Source organism: Oncorhynchus mykiss, chromosome 10 (genome assembly GCF_057628025.1).
Source record: "Oncorhynchus mykiss isolate SJ-2025 chromosome 10, ASM5762802v1, whole genome shotgun sequence".
Classification (NCBI taxonomy): domain Eukaryota; kingdom Metazoa; phylum Chordata; class Actinopteri; order Salmoniformes; family Salmonidae; genus Oncorhynchus; species Oncorhynchus mykiss.
The window spans coordinates 10336767-10357141 of record NC_143031.1 but is presented as its reverse complement, the minus strand read 5'-3'; the positions used below and the strand labels follow the sequence as shown (position 1 = coordinate 10357141).

Here is a 20375-nt window from a genome sequence, read left to right as displayed (position 1 = left end):
AGTTACCACCAGTTACAGGATCACGTTTTGTTGAAGGTGACGTTATTAAAGCGATTCAAACTTAACTCGGCGTCTAACTACGCTACATGAATGGCTTGTTGTGGCTTGGCTCTGAGCGTCATGACATTAACTTTAGTTACATCGCCTAACGTTAGCCCAAGAAGGGTGATGAATAATCACATCTTTATCATAATCTCATTGTCAATTATGTTATGTAACAATCATGTTCATTTTTGTCGGGTCGTAAAATGAGACAATATGCTAAAAGTGACTGCATCAAATATGTTAGCATAGCGGATGGGCAGAGGTAGGACTCAGAAAACTGCACTGGATGCCATCTAGCTAACGACACGTCAATAGCTAACATTAGCTAGCTGCTAAAAACATCCTAAACTAGCTAGTTAACGTTAGCAATACCATATGTTTGTAATGGAAAGTACCAACATGCATAGTTAGCAAACTAAAAACGTAACATCAACAGCTGCTCACGATAAAAATTAATCTAAGTTAGCAACAGTTGGCTAGAAGCATTGCTAGTCACGCCTTATCACCGCATGTGACGTGTAGCTAGCTAAGTTAGCTTGCTGTCGCGTTATCAACGTTGTCCCCACGGAAAAAGCAAAGAACCTACATTGCGAGAACGACGTTAAACTCAATTTGATGATGTTTCTCCGGTCGAATATCAAACATGTTCTTTAACTAGGCGTCTCCCAAATGAACGGTTTAAACGGTGTCATTTTATCCGTGGGTCGAACCGTCAGCTCTCGTCTCACTTAGCCAGGTAACGGCTTCATAATGAAGACGTGGCTATTGCGCATGCGCCGCAGCTCTTAATTAGAGAACAACCCCTGGCTGGGCTGAGAGAGATGCTGTATTTATTTTATTTTATTGTCAACAGCTTCTAAATTTGTTCGTTACGTTTGCAATGCTCAACAGAAAATACGATTTGAGAGCAAGCTGATTCCAGAGGTCTAGGCGTCTCATCTGGGATACGCCTAGACCTCTGGAATCAGGTAATTACAGATGGAATTGAATCGCTCTGCCATTTAATTGAATGTCGTTCTAATAATTCGCCTACATTTACCAAAAATGTTGTATATTCAGCAGTTTGAAGCCGAAAGTAAAAGACTGTATTCTGTTTTAATGGCTTTATCACAGTTGCAGCCAACATTATTTTTCAGTGACAACACGTTTCTGGCGGCCTTCTTCCATTATGAGCATGCTACACTAAACAAAAATATAAACGCAGCATGTAAAGTGCTGGTCCCATGTTTCATAAACTGAAATAAAAGATCCCATACATTTTCCAGATGCACAAAAAGCTTATTTCCGGTCCGGACCAAAAATCAATGTCCGTGGATGTGGAAATCAAGGCCGTTCTGGACTCCACCAAAACAAAGATGTCCAAAAGACGTCAGCGTCGGTCCATGCTTACTGAGATGCCTAGAGTGTTGCCTGAAATTGAATTGTATGATCACCCATCTATATGGGTATATACCTTTTGTCAAACACCAGAAAAAAGACATCAGCTCGCGCTTACTGGAGTGTAGCCTACCATATCTGCCAGAAATTGATTTTTATGAATGCCCATCCACGTGGTAGGCCCACTGTTGCATTGGTTTATTAGTCCTGATTCTTATAATGAATCAATTTGGCAATTTAATCTCTGAATATCAGCTACCCAACTTTATCAGGAGTTATTATGATTATTTGTGCAGTGTGTTTACACAACGGGAAATGCAGAGGTATATTTTTTTTCACTATGATCAGCTTGTCAAAAATGGATGGATACAAACTTGAAACCACTGATCACAGTTGTGATTGGTCCATTTGAAACCACTGATCACAGTTGTGATTGGTCCATTTCATATTGTCCATTTTACTTCCACCTGTCCAGTTTTTAGGATATGTTTGTTAACATGACTTCGCATGTTTGTTTGATTGAGCGCCGTTTAGGTTAGGCTATTTGATCGAAGAAACCTGCATGATGTAAACAGTGTCCGTCTCATTACATTGTCATCCATTTTTATCTCTAACCTGTAGGCTACAGAAAAGGTCACATACTATTTCTGCCATATCCTATATGTGCTACAGGATTTATGTTAGGTACATTTTTTTGACAAAACGTTGGTGGAGTTGCAGCGATGAGTCTCCAAATTCACCCTAGAGGGGAGCACTGGGAATGGACATGCAAAATATTACCCATTCCTGCTTTTGACAAAGTGGGCCCTGCTTATCACAGGGAGGCATCAGCTCTCACCTAAAAAGCCCATATGCCACTGGTTAAGAGAAATTGTAATAGTTTTTGGACAGTATTATGTGAGGTTGTATGTGTTGTTGGAGGTGCGTCTTGGTCTGTTTAGCTCAGAAAATGCCGCCCTCATAATCCTGTCTAATGAGCGGCCGGCCGTGAGAAGACGCCTTCTGTCCAATGACTCTTATGTGTAATGTAATGGAACTGAGAAACATGATTGAAGGGCTCTAAAATACTTCGATAGAGTTGAAAATAAATGTCACTTTTTAGACAAAATAAAATTACATACTACAGCACAAAGCCTACATTTCGGTGAATCTATATAACTTCAAGTCTATTATTCGGTGACTGTGTAGTTAAAAATGGGATAAATCAATGCATTTGCAAGCGCTGGCTATTGAACCTTGCTATTTGTCTCCATCTGTCGGTATTTTAGTAGTACACCACCCACAGGAAGTTATAAACGAAGCGCGCTTGGTAACAAACCGGGCGACAGAAACGACTGCTGATTATTAAACAACACTGAATGAAACTGAGTTTTAAGAAAGCACTTACTTTACACAGTTATTATACTTCGTAGCACGTGTTCCTGCGCACCACAGAAACGAAGGGAATTGTGGCACACCGCAATTTTTTAGGTATGAATGCGCATCTGATTGTCTTGACTCTTGTATAAATAACAGTCCATGGCTGGCAGGCCATCGATTTAGCTTGCTAGCTAGCTCGATCTGGATGAATCAAGTCATTTTTTTTCTTAGTAATGCCAGATATGATGTACATTTTTTTCAATCATCATTTGATCAGATTGCATCTGAGTGATTTGATAAATTGCGGATAATAACTAGCTTGCTAACGTTTGCTAGCTAGCTAATTTACTGAATGGCGTGAGCTGAATCTATCTACGAAGATAATACTAGGCCAACCCTAACCTAGGTAGCTAACTAACAAACTATATGGTAGCCATATTCAACTTAATTTATAACTTGTTTTCATTGCAAAGTACTGGAAGCAATGAATCTCCAATAAGATTGCTTTGCTGTTATGTTTTCCGGATGTGTAGCTAGCTGGGAGTTATTATTCTGATCTCGTACAAGTGTTGCAGGAGGTTCGCGCCAGCATGTCTGTGTCTGTGATCATTAAATGGGGAGGGCAGGAGTACTCTATCAGGACACTCTCCGAAGAGGACACTGTGCTGGACCTCAAGCAGTCCATCAAGTCCCTGACAGGGGTTCTCCCAGAGAGGCAGAAACTCCTAGGATTAAAGGTCAAAGGTAAAAACCCATCTGTAAAAGCCAATAACTGTTTTACTGCATTTGAGAGTTAATTGGCACGTGCAGCACATATTGTATGGAAGTATTTCCCTCTCAGCTTCACACCGTTGTGGATTTCTGACCCTTTCTGGGTTGTCTGGATATCTGATTCATCAGTCTTAATGGTTCTGTCTCTCTCCCAGGCAAACCAGCAGAGGACCAAGTGAAGCTTGGTTCACTAAAGCTGAAACCCAATACCAAGATCATGATGATGGGCAGCAGGGAGGAGAGTCTGGTGGGTTCCTCTTTCTTCTGCTCTTGTACTAAACAGTATGGTGAACCATTCCACATCTAGGACTGTGATTGGTGAAGCCTGCTTCCAGCTGTTTACCAGAAGCAATGTCACAACAAGCACGGACTTGTATAGTGTTGATGTTTCTAACTTTAGCATGTCAAAGACCTAGGCCTCATAACACCCAATTGTTTTGTTTTGTGAAGGAAGACGTTTTAGCACCTCCCCCGGAGAATGATGACGTTGTCAATGACTTTGACATTGAAGAAGAGGTGATTGAAGTACAGAACAGGTGCAGTAGGACTTTGCGGATCCAAATCATTTATACCGTAGTTTCAGTCACACAAGTAATGAATTGATTCGGCTCCAACTTCGCTTGGCACTCTACGATATGTTTTCTAAGATCACATAGTCAGTCCAATGTCTTGTTTTAACTTAAAATGCCCTTTTTTGTTTTCTTTAGAGAGGAGAACTTGGCCAAGATAGCCCGCCGTGTGAAAGACTACAAAGTGGAGGGGATGAACCCACCCAGGGAAGGAAAGAGTCTGTTGGTACTAGATGTGGACTACACGTTGTTTGGTGAGTAAGAAGACTATTAAAACTACACTGGGCACTGCTGTTTGCCTAGTTAAGTGATTTAATCATTTCACCATTTTCTAAATATGAAACATATTTTCGATTTTTAAGAATGTAGAATATTATTGAAAGATGTTATACTCTTGTCCTTATGCTGTGCTTTTTTCCACACGTTTGAGCATGTTTCTCTGTGATTTGTTTCATTCCAGATCACAAGTCATGTGCCGAGACGGGACAGGAGCTCATGAGGCCTTTTCTCCATGAGTTCCTGACCTCGGCGTATGAGGACTATGACATCGTCATCTGGTGTAAGTACCAAACTGCTTGTTTTGATGTACAGTTGAAGTTAACTGGCCCTAATTTGTGTTTAATTTGTTCTAGCTGCCACGAGTATGAAGTGGATTGATGCTAAAATGAAAGTAAGTATTCCCTTCTGATAAATTTATTATTATTTATTTTTTTATCAGTCTCAATTTGTTGACTCTTCATGGCCAGAAAGAGGCAGTGTTTCCCCAAAAATATTTTTCACAAAATGTAAACTTCAATTGAGAGCACTATACACATGCATATTGAGCAGCAATGATTTAATATGTGGTATTGACCTGTAGTATAGAATGTCAGATCAGATGTTGCCTTCCTGTTGTGGTGTATGTGACTGTCTCACCGTGCCCTCTGGTTTCTCAGGAGCTGGGAGTGACAGACAACCCTAACTACAAGATCACCTTCATGCTGGACAGTGCAGCCATGATCACCGTGCACACGCCTAAGAGGGGTGTAGTGGAGGTGAGTGGGCCTACACTGGAGCAGACAACCTCCTCAATCCCACTGATTCATGTCCCAGTTGCCTGAACGAACTGTCTCCAGACAGTGTTGTGATGGATGTGTTACAGGTGAAGCCTCTTGGGGTGATATGGGGAAAGTACAGTGAGTTCTACAGCAAGAGGAACACTATCATGTTTGACGACATTGGCAGAAATTTCCTAATGAACCCACAGAACGGCCTGAAGGTATGTTCTGCTAGAACTTACATTACATAGGTATGTTCTGCTAGAACTTACATTACATAGATATGTTCTGCTAGAACTTACATTACATAGATATGTTCTGCTAGAACTTACATTACATAGATATGTTCTGCTAGAACTTGCATTACATAGATATGTTCTGCTAGAACTTACATTACATGGGTATGTTCTGCTAGAACTTACATTACACGGGTATGTTCTGCTAGAACTTACATTACATAGATATGTTCTGCTAGAACTTACATTACATAGATATGTTCTGCTAGAACTTACATTACATAGATATGTTCTGCTAGAACTTACATTACATAGATATGTTCTGCTAGAACTTACATTACATAGATATGTTCTGCTAGAACTTACATTACATAGATATGTTCTGCTAGAACTTACATTACATAGATATGTTCTGCTAGAACTTACATTACATAGATATGTTCTGCTAGAACTTACATTACATAGATGTGTTCTGCTAGAACTTACATTACATAGATGTGTTCTGCTAGAACTTACATTACATAGATGTGTTCTGCTAGAACTTACATTACATAGATATGTTCTGCTAGAACTTACATTACATAGATATGTTCTGCTAGAACTTACATTACATAGATATGTTCTGCTAGAACTTACATTACATAGATATGTTCTGCTAGAACTTACATTACATAGATATGTTCTGCTAGAACTTACATTACATAGATATGTTCTGCTAGAACTTACATTACATAGATATGTTCTGCTAGAACTTACATTACATAGATATGTTCTGCTAGAACTTACATTACATAGATGTGTTCTGCTAGAACTTACATTACATAGATGTGTTCATACATGGTGTTTCTTTGCTTCACTTGCGGTTGTTTGACACGGCATTTATTACCATTGGAGGTGTGCATTTAAAAATATATTTAACTAGGCAAGTCAGTTAAGAAAAACATCTTATTTACAATGACGTCCTACCAAAAGACCTCCTGTGGGGACGGGGGCTGGGATTTAAAATAAATATTGTGTGTGTGTGTGTGTGTGTGTGTGTGTGTGTGACAACCTACATCACGACAAGAGAGACAACACTACATAAAGAGAGAACTAAGACAACAACAGCACGGCAGCAACAGATGACAACTCAGCATGGTAGCAACACAACATGACAGTAACATGGTAGCAACATGACAGTAACATGGTAGCAACACAACATGACAGTAACATGGTAGCAACACAACATGACAGTCACATGGTAGCAACACAACATGACAATAACATGGTAGCAACACAACATGGTAATAACATGGTAGCAACACAACATAGTAGCAGCACAACATGGTAGCAACACAACATGGTAATAACATGGTAGCAACACAACATGGTAGCAGCACAACATGGTAGCAACACAACATGGTAGCAGAACAAAACATGGCACAAACATTATTGGGCACAGACAACAGCACAAAGGGCAAGAAGGTAGCGACAACAATACATCACGCGAAGCAGCCACAGCTGTCAGTCAGAGTGTCCTTGATTGAGTCTTTGAATGAAGAGACTGAGATAAAACTGTCCCTTTTGAGTGTTTGTTGCAGCTCGTTCCAGTCGCCAGCTACTTTCAATAGTCTTGAGTAAAATGTGCTCCGTTTCTGAGGTCGTGGTACTTTCTGGATGGAGGATAAAAAGGGAGGGCGAGAGACCAGCTCACCCCGTTATGATGAGGGTTTTTTACTCTACTGGTTGATAACCACATTGTCGTCCATCAGTTCAGTTTGATACTTAGAACACATATTGCATTTATGAACGCGTTGCAAAAATGTCACTAAAGGAGAGAACTAGTCAGCTCTCCTCACTGGTTACATGGACAGACGTGTGTATTGACCGAGGTGCTGTGGAATCCACTGGAGCAGGCCAGTATAATGTCCACACGTGTAATTACACTTCTATGGACCCTGACACTAATTAGAGACTGGCGTAATATTTGCTCAAATGTGATGGCCGGCCATTCTAAGAGACCAGCGTTTGTTTGAGAGTCTGGGCTATTTTAACAAACCTAACGTAACGCTATCGTAGCGCTGTAAGTCCAGCCATCGTTACCACTAAGACCACATTTTGGTTGGGTTTTAAATATCAGCACCAGCGCTGCCTGAATTTGGCGTATGATTTTAAGAACACACCTCAGATATTACCACCCCTCCCACCACCTCAGATATTACCACCCCTCCCTCCACCTCAGATATTACCACCCCTCCCTCCACCTCAGATATTACCACCCCTCCCTCCTCCTCAGATATTACCACCCCTCCCTCCACCTCAGATATTACCACCCCTCCCACCACCTCAGATATTACCACCCCTCCCTCCACCTCAGATATTACCACCCCTCCCACCTCAGATATTACCACCCCTCCCTCCACCTCAGATATTACCACCCCTCCCTCCACCTCAGATATTACCACCCCTCCCACCACCTCAGATATTACCACCCCTCCCACCACCTCAGATATTACCACCCCTCCCACCACCTCAGATATTACCACCCCTCCCACCACCTCAGATATTACCACCCCTCCCACCTCCTCAGATATTACCACCCCTCCCACCTCCTCAGATATTACCACCCCTCCCTCCACCTCAGATATTACCACCCCTCCCACCACCTCAGATATTACCACCCCTCCCACCACCTCAGATATTACCACCCCTCCCTCCACCTCAGATATTACCACCCCTCCCACCTCCTCAGATATTACCACCCCTCCCTCCACCTCAGATATTACCACCCCTCCCTCCACCTCAGATATTACCACCCCTCCCTCCACCTCAGATATTACCACCCCTCCCTCCACCTCAGATATTACCACCCCTCCCTCCACCTCAGATATTACCACCCCTCCCTCCCTCCACCTCAGATATTACCACCCCTCCCTCCCTCCACCTCAGATATTACCACCCCTCCCTCCTCCTCAGATATTACCACCCCTCCCTCCACCTCAGATATTACCACCCCTCCCACCACCTCAGATATTACCACCCCTCCCACCACCTCAGATATTACCACCCCTCCCACCACCTCAGATATTACCACCCCTCCCACCACCTCAGATATTACCACCCCTCCCTCCACCTCAGATATTACCACCCCTCCCTCCACCTCAGATATTACCACCCCTCCCACCTCAGATATTACCACCCCTCCCACCTCAGATATTACCACCCCTCCCACCACCTCAGATATTACCACCCCTCCCACCACCTCAGATATTACCACCCCTCCCACCTCAGATATTACCACCCCTCCCACCACCTCAGATATTACCACCCCTCCCACCTCAGATATTACCACCCCTCCCACCACCTCAGATATTACCACCCCTCCCACCTCAGATATTACCACCCCTCCCACCACCTCAGATATTACCACCCCTCCCACCACCTCAGATATTACCACCCCTCCCACCTCAGATATTACCACCCCTCCCACCACCTCAGATATTACCACCCCTCCCACCTCAGATATTACCACCCCTCCCACCACCTCAGATATTACCACCCCTCCCACCTCAGATATTACCACCCCTCCCTCCACCTCAGATATTACCACCCCTCCCACCTCAGCGCAAGAGTTCCTATAAGAGAGGTACATTACCAATCCTGGGCTAGGGTTGGAAAACAGACGTGTGAAGGCTTTAACAGGTCGATTGCAAATTAGCATGTGTTTTGACAATAGTGATGGCTTAAGGCCAGATGAAAATAGAGCCCTCTGCGTTTTAATGTCAGTTTTCAATAAGTAACCTTACCAAAGCCTCCTTGAGTCTTCGAGTTGTCAGCTGTCATTATGGTGTTAATTTTGACACAACCCATTTTCAATGTCCCCCCCTTTAGATTCGTCCATTCATGAAAGCGCACTTAAACCGTGAGAAAGACAAAGAGCTCTTCAAACTCTCTCAGTATCTTAAAGAGATTGCCAAACTGGAGGACTTCTCAGGTCTCAACCATAAGCACTGGGAGAGGTAAGGTGACTGATTCTGCAACTAACTTCATCTTAACGTACGTTTCTGTTGTTTTTCTGCTTCAGTCCTGACCTTTTTCTACTGGATGATCATAACTTTGTGACCATTGGTGTGTTGTGGTGTATGTCTGTAGGTATCGTGCAAAGAAACAAAGCCAGTGAGAGCAATGTTGTGGATGTGTGAAGGGATGGTCATTCCTCAACCAGGAACAGTGCTGGACACTCAAGCCCTCACAAAAATACTACTGCCTGTTTCTGACTGGGAGCTGTTTCCTATTGTTTGGCTTTTTTAAAAACTTCTGTTCTTCCCTCATCCTATGTCTTTCTCTGTTGACTTCAGTCTGGGAGACAGTAAATACTATACACCCATCAGTACTCAGTTTACATGCAATGGTTTTTATGTTAGGTTTCACCCAATCGTTCTTTCAGATTAGTGACTGTCATCTGTTGCTATGACACTTAACCTCAGAGTTATACGAACATGAGTTTGTTCTGTACTGATAGTGTTCTGTATTCTCTTTCTCTCCTCTTCCCCCTGCGGCGCTCTCCTCTCCCCCTGTCGCTCTCCTCTCCCCCTGTCGCTCTCCTCTCCCCCTGTCTCTCCCCCTGTCGCTCCCCTCTCCCCCTGGCTCTCGCTCCTGGCTCTCTCCTCTCCCCCTGGCTCTCTCTCCTGGCTCTCTCCTCTTCCCCTGGCTCTCTCTCCTGGCTCTCTCCTCTTCCCCTGGCTCTCTCTCCTGGCTCTCTCCTCTTCCCCTGGCTCTCTCTCCTGGCTCTCTCCTCTTCCCCTGGCTCTCTCTCCTGGCTCTCTCCTCTTCCCCTGGCTCTCTCTCCTGGCTCTCTCCTCTTCCCCTGGCTCTCTCTCCTGGCTCTCTCCTCTTCCCCTGGCTCTCTCTCCTGGCTCTCTCCTCTTCTCCTGGCTCTCTCTCCTGGCTCTCTCCTCTCCCCCTGGCTTGCAGCTCTCTCCTCTATGACACCACCATACCAAGTAGATGTAGTGAAGCTGGCACAGTCACTGAGTGAAGCTGGCACAGTCACTGAGTGTTACCGAGTGCAGGGTTTGACACTGAGGTGTATTAGGCCTTTGTTAGGAGTGTGACGTCCATATGCTGCTGCTGGTCACAGGTCATTTCAGAAGGAGACCGGTGACGACGTCCATCAGGCTGTCTTTAGTTTTTCCACATTGTCCGTTGACATCAGCTATGCCTGGAAACCAAATATATCTCTGCACCTGGTTACACTGTGTTTTTATATTATTAATTTGACACAACTTTGATTTGAACTGAACATTTCCTTCATATTCTCAGGCAATTGTTAGGTCCACTGAACCAAACAATAGTTGTTGTAGTGGAGTGACTGAAAATAAATAGGGAAAAGGCACTTCGTTTTTTTTTTTGTGGGGGGGGGGGGGGCAATTAAAGGCATTGTTTGGCAGACTCAGCCCAAGCGCTAGACACTAAAGTCAGATCAGAGTTCTCCGGTGTTATGAGGTTTATTTGTAAATAGAATTGTATATTTTCAGTTGGAAGAAGGGATATGGTTCAGAGCATCGAGTCAGACAGCTTTTTATCCCTTACTAGTTTTCTCTTTTGAAAGGAACAGCAATTCAATATTTGCTTCCATTTGCTTTATCCATTTGGCAGTAACACTAGAGCGTTCATTCTCTCACGCCATCTTGCAGAGTTATGCAATAAGCTGAAGATCAACTGCTATCAGAGGAAACCAATACATGTCGGGGTTTACATAATATTTTAAACTATCTGTTTTGGATTGTCAAATATTTATTTTACACAGACTTCCTTACAACTTTGTTTTCTTGTAAACAATGTTTTGTTACCTTCTTGTTGGGTATCAAAGGTGAATGTATAAATATGCTTTCAGTTGTTAAATGAAGGTACTATCATTTATTCAACCTTTATTTAACTAGACATGTCAGTTAAGAACAAATTGTTATTTACAATGACATTTAACAAGCTGTGTATATCTACCCTTGCATCCCAGACACTGAAATACACACGTGGATGACTGACAATACTAAATCATGTCTGTTGTTTAAGCATCAGCACTTAAAACATGTTTTTATTGTTTCTATATGTTATATTTGAATGTTAAAACGTACAACCCACCTGCAGTGAAGCCGCTCTACATTTACATTACATTGTCATCTAACAGACTCAACCTATTATTGGTTTAGTTGTCGGTTTTGTCATATTGTTACCTCAGTTTTCTTCACAATAACGTGGCTTCCTCATCTTTTACAAATAACGTGGCTTCCTCATCTTTTACACAACAGGACACAACTAATGTGATGTTCATGTTGTCTGACATAAATCATGTTTTAACAAGTGGACACTGCTGTGAACATATCCCCAACTGTAAATTAAAATGTTTTCTACAAAAGCTCCTTTTACCAGTCTGATTATTATACAGTCAGTTACATTAGTGTAACCATTATAAAAAATAAACTAATTCTAGTGCCTTAAAGTGATCATTTAAAAAAAATATACAAATGACGATTTGCAGATTCAGATGTATGGCTAACAAATGAGCAGGGGCATGTATCTGAGTGATGGGCTTTTATTTTTTTTGTATCTATTTCATTATTTAGACAAATATTCACGCTACAGTAATGAAACATACAAGATAAATAACATAAATCATGGTTACATTTCAGAACTATTGCAAATTAATAAATAACTTTCCTTACATTCGAATTACAACAATCATAATATACTACATTGCATTTTATACTCTTCGGTATAATGTAAAACAAAATCTCTGTTCAGTGACGAGACGTATTTGGATGTGATGGTTGAAGCTGAGTGATGGTATGTTGTCTGTCATCTGGGTGGGTTTTCCTTTTTACTATAAAGAGAAAGAAATCAGAATTTTCTAGAAACGTCACATTAACTGAAAAATTATGATGAAATAACATGCTATTCAAATGTTATAGATTGAGCCATCATACCTGTCAATGTTTCTTATGGTGATGCTTTACCCTGTTGTACAAACACAGTCACAAACCTTTCGTCTATGCACAGTTTAGCACACTCCTAAACTTCTCACAAAGCTGTGTATTAGAGCTAATCAAATGTTATTTGTCCAATGCGCTGAATACAACAGGTTTAGACCTTACAGTGAACTTCTTCCTTACAAGCCCTTAACCAACAAGGCAGTTTTAAGAAGAAAACTAAACGTTGTAAGAAAGTATTTACTAAAACAAACTGAAGAAAGAAATAAAGCAAATGAAAAAGCTAGAGAGCTGGTGAAAAAGCTAGAGCTGGTGAAAAAGCTAGAGAGCTAGAGGAAAAAGCTAGAGAGCTAGAGAGCTGGTGAAAAAGCTAGAGAGCTGGTGAAAAAGCTAGAGAGCTAGAGAGCTGGTGAAAAAGCTAGAGAGCTGGTGAAAAAGCTAGAGAGCTAGTGAAAAATCTAGAGAGCTGGTGAAAAAGCTAGAGAGCTGGTGAAAAAGCTAGAGAGCTGGTGAAAAAGCTAGAGAGCTGGTGAAAAAGCTAGAGAGCTAGTGAAAAAGCTAGAGAGCTGGTGAAAAAGCTAGAGAGCTGGTGAAAAAGCTAGAGAGCTGGTGAAAAAGCTAGAGAGCTGGTGAAAAAGCTAGAGAGCTAGTGAAAAAGCTAGAGAGCTGGTGAAAAAGCTAGAGAGCTAGAGAAAAAGCTAGAGAGCTGGTGAAAAAGCTAGAGAGCTGGTGAAAAAGCTAGAGAGCTAGTGGAAAAAGCTAGAGAGCTAGAGAGCTGGTGAAAAAGCTAGTGAGCTAGAGAGCTGGTGAAAAAGCTAGAGAGCTAGAGAGCTGGTGAAAAAGCTAGAGAGCTAGAGAAAAAGCTAGAGAGCTGGTGAAAAAGCTAGAGAGCTGGTGAAAAAGCTAGAGAGCTGGTGAAAAAGCTAGAGCTAGTGAAAACGCTAGAGAGCTAGTGAAAAAGCTAGAGAGCTGGTGAATAAGCTAGAGAGCTGGTGAAAAAGCTAGAGCTAGTGAAAACGCTAGAGAGCTAGTGAAAAAGCTAGAGAGCTGGTGAAAAAGACGACTCACTCGTAATCGGTCCACTGACACCAGGGACGGTCAACCAGTTCATCCTTCGCCCGCAGGCAGAAACGATACCTCTTGGAGCTGTGAACGACGGTTAACTTTGTTTCTTTGGTTTCCTTTAGAAGGAGCTATATATCAAGTGAGGAGAGAGGGTACCCTCATCTTAGAATTTCATCCCTGGTGACAATGTTCTTCTACACATTAATACATGTATGAAGTCACAATTACAGAGTACCATGTTGTAAAAGTAATGATTGTAAAGATTGACATAGTATCACAGACTAGATGAAATGGTTAATCAAGACTTCATCACAATTCGCGATATTGATGATTTCAAGAACAAAATTGTTGTATAAAAATGGGCTTATACCTGTTTTTCAGAGTCACAGCTTTCCCTGGCGTGCACCACTTTGACCTGGAATGTGAGGGGGTAGTAAGAGCATGGGAGGCTCCACGTGGCAGGGTACCCCCATTGAAAGGTGTTCCCCTCCACCTTGGTGATGTGGATCTTGTCTGTCTCCACTGACGAGGGAGAGAAGGAGACCAGACAGAACCAATATTACTGAAGGTTCAAATTGGATGAAGCGGTGGCCATATGAATCCCATGATGTACTGCACAACAGAAAGCATGTCTACATGAAACAAGGATGGAATGAGATGTAGGGTATATTAACCTGAATGATGTGACGATGCTAATTCCAGTGAATGAGTGTGGAGGACATGTTTTCCTTGGCCTTACTGTACCTATTTCTCGTATGTAGAACGGTGTAACGGTGTAGTCCTCTAGGAGGTAGTTGCTCCTGAAGTAGACGGTCAGGTCGATACGAGACACCTCCTCAGCAAAGGAACAGCTGTCCAGGTCCTCACAGGTCAAACCTGCACCATCACTGTGAACGGAGCAGGAGAAGTTTCTGCCAGAGAACCTGGATGAGGGACACAAATCTCCTGGTTAGCCTTGGGACTTCTCACTCTCTGAAAGAAGACTCATTTTCAAACATAACAACAAATCAAAAGCTCTTCACAGAGAGTCAAGGGAGAGTCCGTGGAGACTCAACGGAGAGTCAGTGGAGAGTCAACGGAGAGTCAGTGGAGAGTCAATGGATAGTCATTGGAGAGTCATTAGAGAGTCAACGGAGAGTCAGTGGAGAGAGCGTTTGCACTGTTGTAGTATTAACTTCGACTAGCATCACTCCTGCGACAAGATCAAATAATGTAACCATCAGTACATGAGATCAGCCCATTGGTCATACGTATTTAATCTGCTGTATGTTTGATGACTTACTGTCCTACTTGGACCAGAGCAACAACAGCTGACGTCCGATAGGTGGTCTTCTTCCAAAAGCAATGAAATGTTCCATTGTAATTTTTTGCCAAACATCTTATGTACTCTGGGTAAAAAGAGAAACAGAATGAGAGAGGGTGGAAACTCTCTCTCTCTCTCACGCACACACACACACACACGCACACGCACACGCACACACACACACACACACACACACACAAACACACACGCGCACACACACACACCAAACATCTTATGTACTCTGGGTAAAAAGAGAAACAGAATGAGAGAGGGTGGAAACTCTCTCTCTCTCTCGCGCACACACACACACACACACACACACCATTCTCATCTGCATCATGTGACTTCTCCAGGATGCGTCTCGTTCTGTTGGGCGATGGTATGTCCTGCACCAGCACCAGAGTGTGGTTGAGGTAGTCTCCAGCAGCATTGTGGCAGCTGTAGTTCGCTCCCATCATCTCCTCAACTTTCACCTGGATCTGGTTCCCTTGTCCTTCACGCTCACTGTCCTTCATCCAGATCACCTCTGTGTCCTGATAGGAGTCCCCACAGAGCAGAGGGACCTGCGTCTCAGTGAAGATCCTCAGATCCACCTTCACCACCTTCACTGGGAACCACATGGCCACCACTCTTTTTAGTACATCGTTCATGTCGAACATTTGTTTTACACAAATGTTTGAATTTCATTAATCTCCCGACATAGAAATATTATGACAGCGTAAGTTATTCAACCAGAAGTAGATAGTGTATATGTCAAGAGGAGAAGATGGGTAAAGATAAGATTATATGTAGCCTGAAACATTCACCATTTGGCATGAGAGTCTCGATGGTCTCTGTCCCATACTGGCTGCTTGATACCACGTGAAGGATGAGACACAGGACATGGTGTAGTAACATGTTCATCTGGCAGACAGACAAAACAACAACAGTACTTTAAAAGTTCATGTCTATGTATTGTATCTAAATGTTAATGACCGTTCTCCCTAACCAGACAAAGTTAAATAGACTTTAATCAACCAGGTTATACTGTAGAAGTATGTCATATCTTACCTTGATAATGAGATGTGAACAGAGTGTTTCTCCTGGCTGTAGTATTGTCAGGTGGACCCAGGCAGTATTTATAGATCAGTGGAACAGAAGTGAATCCTGACAAGGAAGAGGAACTGATCACCTATCAGTCTCATATTTTTTTTGATGATCGGTGTGTTTGAGAATGTATAGTCAGTTAAGGTAAGCACTAGACTGCTGAATGGAAGGCCCTGTTTTCTGTGGAATGGTGACTGATGTCACTACCAATGTAGTGGTGACGCAATCCAGAAATCAGCTAATGACCTGGTCACAAGTCCCGTGACATCAGCAGTGGTATGGGGGAACTCATTCCCACTTTGGTCTAAGATGGACAGGAGAGCATTGTGATGTGTGGTTAGGGTTCCACGTGGTTCAGTATAAAATATGTGTGCACACTTAAATCCCCTAAATACATTTCACTAGAGCAGGATTCAGGAAGCATGTGCTTTTTCTTTTTAATTTCTGCATGAGCTGTCCTTCCTTATAATGAGAATATGAATGAAAGTCAGTTCTTTCCTGAGGGAAATGTGCTTTGTCAGCACATACAAAACCTCTATTGACCTCTGCTCTGCAATACAGTACTGAAGCGTGAATACATCATCCCAATATCCCACACTAGTTTCTCTTTCTGAAGGGGCATGACTTGGTTCTTACTGTGGGCTACATCCATAGGCTACATTAACCAGGTAGGCCAGTTGAGAACAAGTTCTCATTTACAATTGCGACCTGGCCAAGATAAAGCAAAGCAGTTTGACACAAACAACGACACAGAGTTACACATGGAGTAAAACAAACACACAGTCAATAACACAATTTTAAAAAGTCTATATACGATGTGTGCAAATGGAGTAAGGAGGTAAGGCAATAAAAAGGCCAATAGTAGCGAAGTAATTACAATTTAGCAAATTAACACTGGAGTGATAGATGTGCAGATGAGGATGTGCATGTAGAAATACTGGTGTGCAAAAGAGCAACAAAAAAAGTAAATGAAAACAATATGGTGATGAGGTATGTAGTTGCCTAGCTGTGCCATATAACACGACAGGTTTACACCCAGACTTTAGAGAACATTTGTGTGAATTGAGGTTAGGATAGCAACCCAGGAAGTAGAACACTGAGACCAAACAATAGAAAGAGACTAAAGGGAACTGGAAATGGGTGGGTTGAAGTGAGAATCATGTGCCTACCTAGTATCTACCAACACTTGAGTCGTGTAGTCTGCATTAGGGAACTTTGTCTTTGTGGAGGGGGTTCCTAGATGTGTAGCTAATAGCTGTATATAGTACATTTGTAACTATACATGCGAGTGAGAATTCATAGATTGTGAGGAAAAAGTGGAAGTAGGTAAAGAGTGTGAAAGTTGATTTGGGAAAGCGGATTGCCATTCAGGGGTTTACTGTACCACAGGTGGAAAACCTCAGTCTAAATGTCCAATTTCTGAAAGACTATTTTCAGGGATTTCCACAAGATGAATTGTCCTTTAATATATTTAACACATGTTTGATGGAGAATGAATCAAATCTACATTACCACACAGTTCCCCTTCAGTTCCCCCTCATCTAATCAAACTCTTTAGTCACATAGCTCTCACATGGGTTACATCAGCAAGGGATACTGGTTACAAAGATTCCACATCCACACTGATAATATCACAAATATGTTCATTTTAGTTTTCTTCACTTAAACACGCTTTTGTGTGATTTATTTTTGAATATCTTATCCAGTGACATTCACCCATTTGGAGTCGAATGAACTTAATCCGAGTTTGTGTTTTTACAGTAAAGACCCCTGACAAATAAAATCGTAATTGTTTCATAAAACAAGCTGGGGAATTAATCTCACTCTGTGCTTCCTTTGACTCTTCCATTATGGCTCTATGTTGGAACCATTATGGCTCTATGTTGGAACCATTATGGCTCTATGTTGGAACCATTTTGGCTCTATGTTGGAACCATTATGGCTGTATGTTGGAACCATTATGGCTCTATGTTGGAACCATTATGGCTCTATGTTGGAACCATTATGGCTCTATGTTGGAACCATTATGGCTCTATGTTGGAACCATTTTGGCTGTATGTTGGAACCATTATGGCTGTATGTTGGAACCATTATGGCTCTATGTTGGAACCATTATGGCTCTATGTTGGAACCATTATGGCTCTATGTTGGAACCATTTTGGCTCTATGTTGGAACCATTATGGCTCTATGTTGGAACCATTATGGCTCTATGTTGGAACCATTATGGCTCTATGTTGGAACCATTATGGCTCTATGTTGGAACCATTTTGGCTATATGTTGGAACCATTATGGCTCTATGTTGGAACCATTATGGCTCTATGTTGGAACCGTTTTGGCTGTTGGAACCGTTTTGGCTCTATGTTGGAACCATTTTGGCTGTATGTTGGAACCATTATGGCAGTATGTTGGAACCATTATGGCTCTATGTTGGAACCATTATGGCTGTATGTTGGAACCATTATGGCTCTATGCTGGAACCGTTTTGGCTCTATGTTGGAACCATTTTGGCTGTATGTTGGAACCATTTTGGCTGTATGTTGGAACCATTATGGCTCTGTGTTAGAACCATTTTGGCTGTATGTTGGAACCATTATGTCTCTATGTTGGAACCATTTTGGCTCTATGTTGGAACCATTTTGGCTCTATGTTGGAACCATTTTGTCTCTATGTTGGAACCATTTTGGCTCTATGTTGGAACCATTATAGCTCTATGTTAGAACCATTTTGGCTCTATGTTGGAACCGTTTTGTCTCTATGTTGGAACCGTTTTGGCTCTATGTTGGAACCATTTTGGCTCTATGTTGGAACCATTTTGGCTCTATGTTGGAACCATTTTGGCTCTATGTTAGAACCATTAGGATGCAGGGTAGAGATCAGTAGCAGCAGTAGAATCCTCCCCCAGATGAGATGGCCTACTAATTAGCCTAGCGTTGGAATGTTGATTAGATATGGCATCCGTTTACAGAGGAGTGGATTACACCATCAGACTAATTGCAAGGGAGAGGCGAGCTGAGAGCATTATAATCTTTCCCAATGATTTCCTCTGAGGTGTCCCTGTAGCTGTCATAGGGCCTCTCTCAATGTCATACAATCCAATTAATGTCACATTTGATAAAGTCATAATAACAGACTACATTGTTCGGCTTCATATAGCCATATTCAGGGACATGATTGTTATGTATTTGACCTGCCGCCCCATTGTTGCAGAGGTGTCATATGGGGTGAATGTGTTGTGGCACGTGTTGTTTTGGGTCTCCTGAGAAATATAAAATAGTTTTAATTGTGAGCTCAACACCCCTGACTGTACACTGAGTGTGCAAAACATTAGGAATGCGTTCGTAATATTGAGTTGTAACCCCTTTGCCCTCAGAACAGCCTCAATTTGTCGGGCCACGGACTTTACAACGTGTAGAAAGCGTTCCACAGGGGATGCTGGCCCATGTTGACTTCAATGCTTCCCACAGTTGTGTCAAATTGGTTGGATGTGGATCTTGATACACGAGGGAAACTGTTGAGCATGAAAAACCCAGCAGCGTTGCAGTTCTTGACACACTCAAACCAGTGTCCCTGGCACCTATTACCATACCAGTAGACATAAATAACAGGTGTGGAGCCAGTGGAGGCTGCTGAGAGGAGGACGGCTCGTATTGGAACGAAGTTCCAACATACAGCCAAAATGGTTCTAACATAGAGCCATAATGGTTCCAACATACAATGTGTTTGATGTATTTAATACCATTCCACCTATTCCGCTCCAGATATTACCACGAGCCTGTCCTCCCCAATTAAGAAGCCACCAACCTCCTGTGTACCATACTCTGTTCAAAGACACTTAAATCTTTTGTCTTGCCCATTCACCCTCTGGATGGCACACATACAAAATCCTTCTTTAACCTGTCACTTTCCCTTTATCTACACTGATTGAAGTGGATTTAACCGGTGACATCTATAAGGAATCATAGTTTTCACCTGGTCAGGCTATGTCATGGAAGGAGCAGGTGTTCCTACTGTTTTGTGCACAGTGTAAGTATGTACAGATATTTCTATATACACTAGATGGATACCAGGGGGCGCTGTTTTGAAGCCACTGCACCTCCATCTTGGCACTCCCCCACCGTTGTGAAAAAATATTCTGGAAGCTCTATAAATGCGTTTTTGCCACGTTTAATCTATCACAGACAACTGAACTTTAAAACTATATTATGTGAGCTAAATTGAAAGTTCTGATGTTTCTGTCCCCACTACAAAAAATACATGTAATTTTGTCCTTGAAACATTTACTTGAAATACTGTAGAATTCCATTCATTCCTATGGAGCACTGCTCCTAATGGGGAGTACCAATATGGCCGACCGTTGGCTTCAAAGCCTCTTAATGGCCAATACATAGCATCTGCAATCCAGGGCTTATTTATTGTACATCATTGGTATGTGCCAGTACAACGTGAAAAAAACCCATAATCATTGACGAGAACAAACTTCCAACAATATTGCTTAATAAAAAAAAAGTTTTTTTTTTTTTTACATCCTTGCATTTTGTGAACTAACACTCACACTTTCTT

At 42.2% G+C, this 20375-nt stretch overlaps 3 protein-coding genes across 10 annotated transcripts in view; 1 reads left to right on the top strand and 2 right to left on the bottom strand.

Moving 5' to 3' along the window:
- LOC110533325 (RING finger protein 145) overlaps positions 1-997 on the bottom strand; it is a 31178-nt gene extending 30181 nt beyond the window's left edge. The window contains exon 1 of one of the 2 annotated variants that reach the window (XM_036989676.2): positions 632-997. The gene's annotated coding sequence lies outside the window, so the exon portion shown is untranslated. The remainder of the gene's footprint in view (positions 1-631) is intronic. The other variant, XM_090188927.1, reaches the window with a different exon arrangement.
- A 1702-nt stretch (positions 998-2699) lies between these two features.
- Positions 2700-11788, top strand: LOC110533324 (ubiquitin-like domain-containing CTD phosphatase 1). 7 transcript variants are annotated; one of them, XR_016484109.1, is made up of 11 exons: positions 2700-2892; positions 3349-3525; positions 3708-3799; positions 4003-4088; positions 4260-4375; positions 4582-4680; positions 4754-4791; positions 5057-5155; positions 5237-5379; positions 9265-9392; positions 9526-9759. XR_016484109.1 is itself a non-coding variant. In XM_021617430.3 (11 exons), the coding sequence occupies exons 2-11, from the start codon at positions 3372-3374 to the stop codon at positions 9551-9553; spliced, it is 957 nt and encodes a 318-aa protein (XP_021473105.1). In that variant the 5' UTR covers positions 2700-2892; positions 3349-3371; the 3' UTR covers positions 9554-11788. The 7 variants fall into 7 exon arrangements, 6 of the variants coding, with proteins under 6 accessions (XP_021473105.1, XP_090045056.1, XP_090045057.1 ...); XM_021617430.3 differs by having other exon boundaries at positions 5263-5379; positions 9526-11788; XM_090188930.1 differs by having other exon boundaries at positions 5263-5379; positions 9265-9397; positions 9526-9631.
- A 161-nt stretch (positions 11789-11949) lies between these two features.
- LOC110533322 (interleukin-12 subunit beta) lies at positions 11950-16032 on the bottom strand. Its single transcript, XM_021617429.3, has 9 exons — positions 15778-16032; positions 15534-15630; positions 15050-15334; positions 14707-14812; positions 14169-14347; positions 13795-13946; positions 13428-13552; positions 12357-12387; positions 11950-12253 (listed from the first exon to the last, which is right to left on the bottom strand). The coding sequence occupies exons 2-8, from the start codon at positions 15628-15630 to the stop codon at positions 12360-12362; spliced, it is 972 nt and encodes a 323-aa protein (XP_021473104.1). The 5' UTR covers positions 15778-16032; the 3' UTR covers positions 11950-12253; positions 12357-12359.
- Between the last annotated feature and the right edge of the window lie 4343 nt (positions 16033-20375).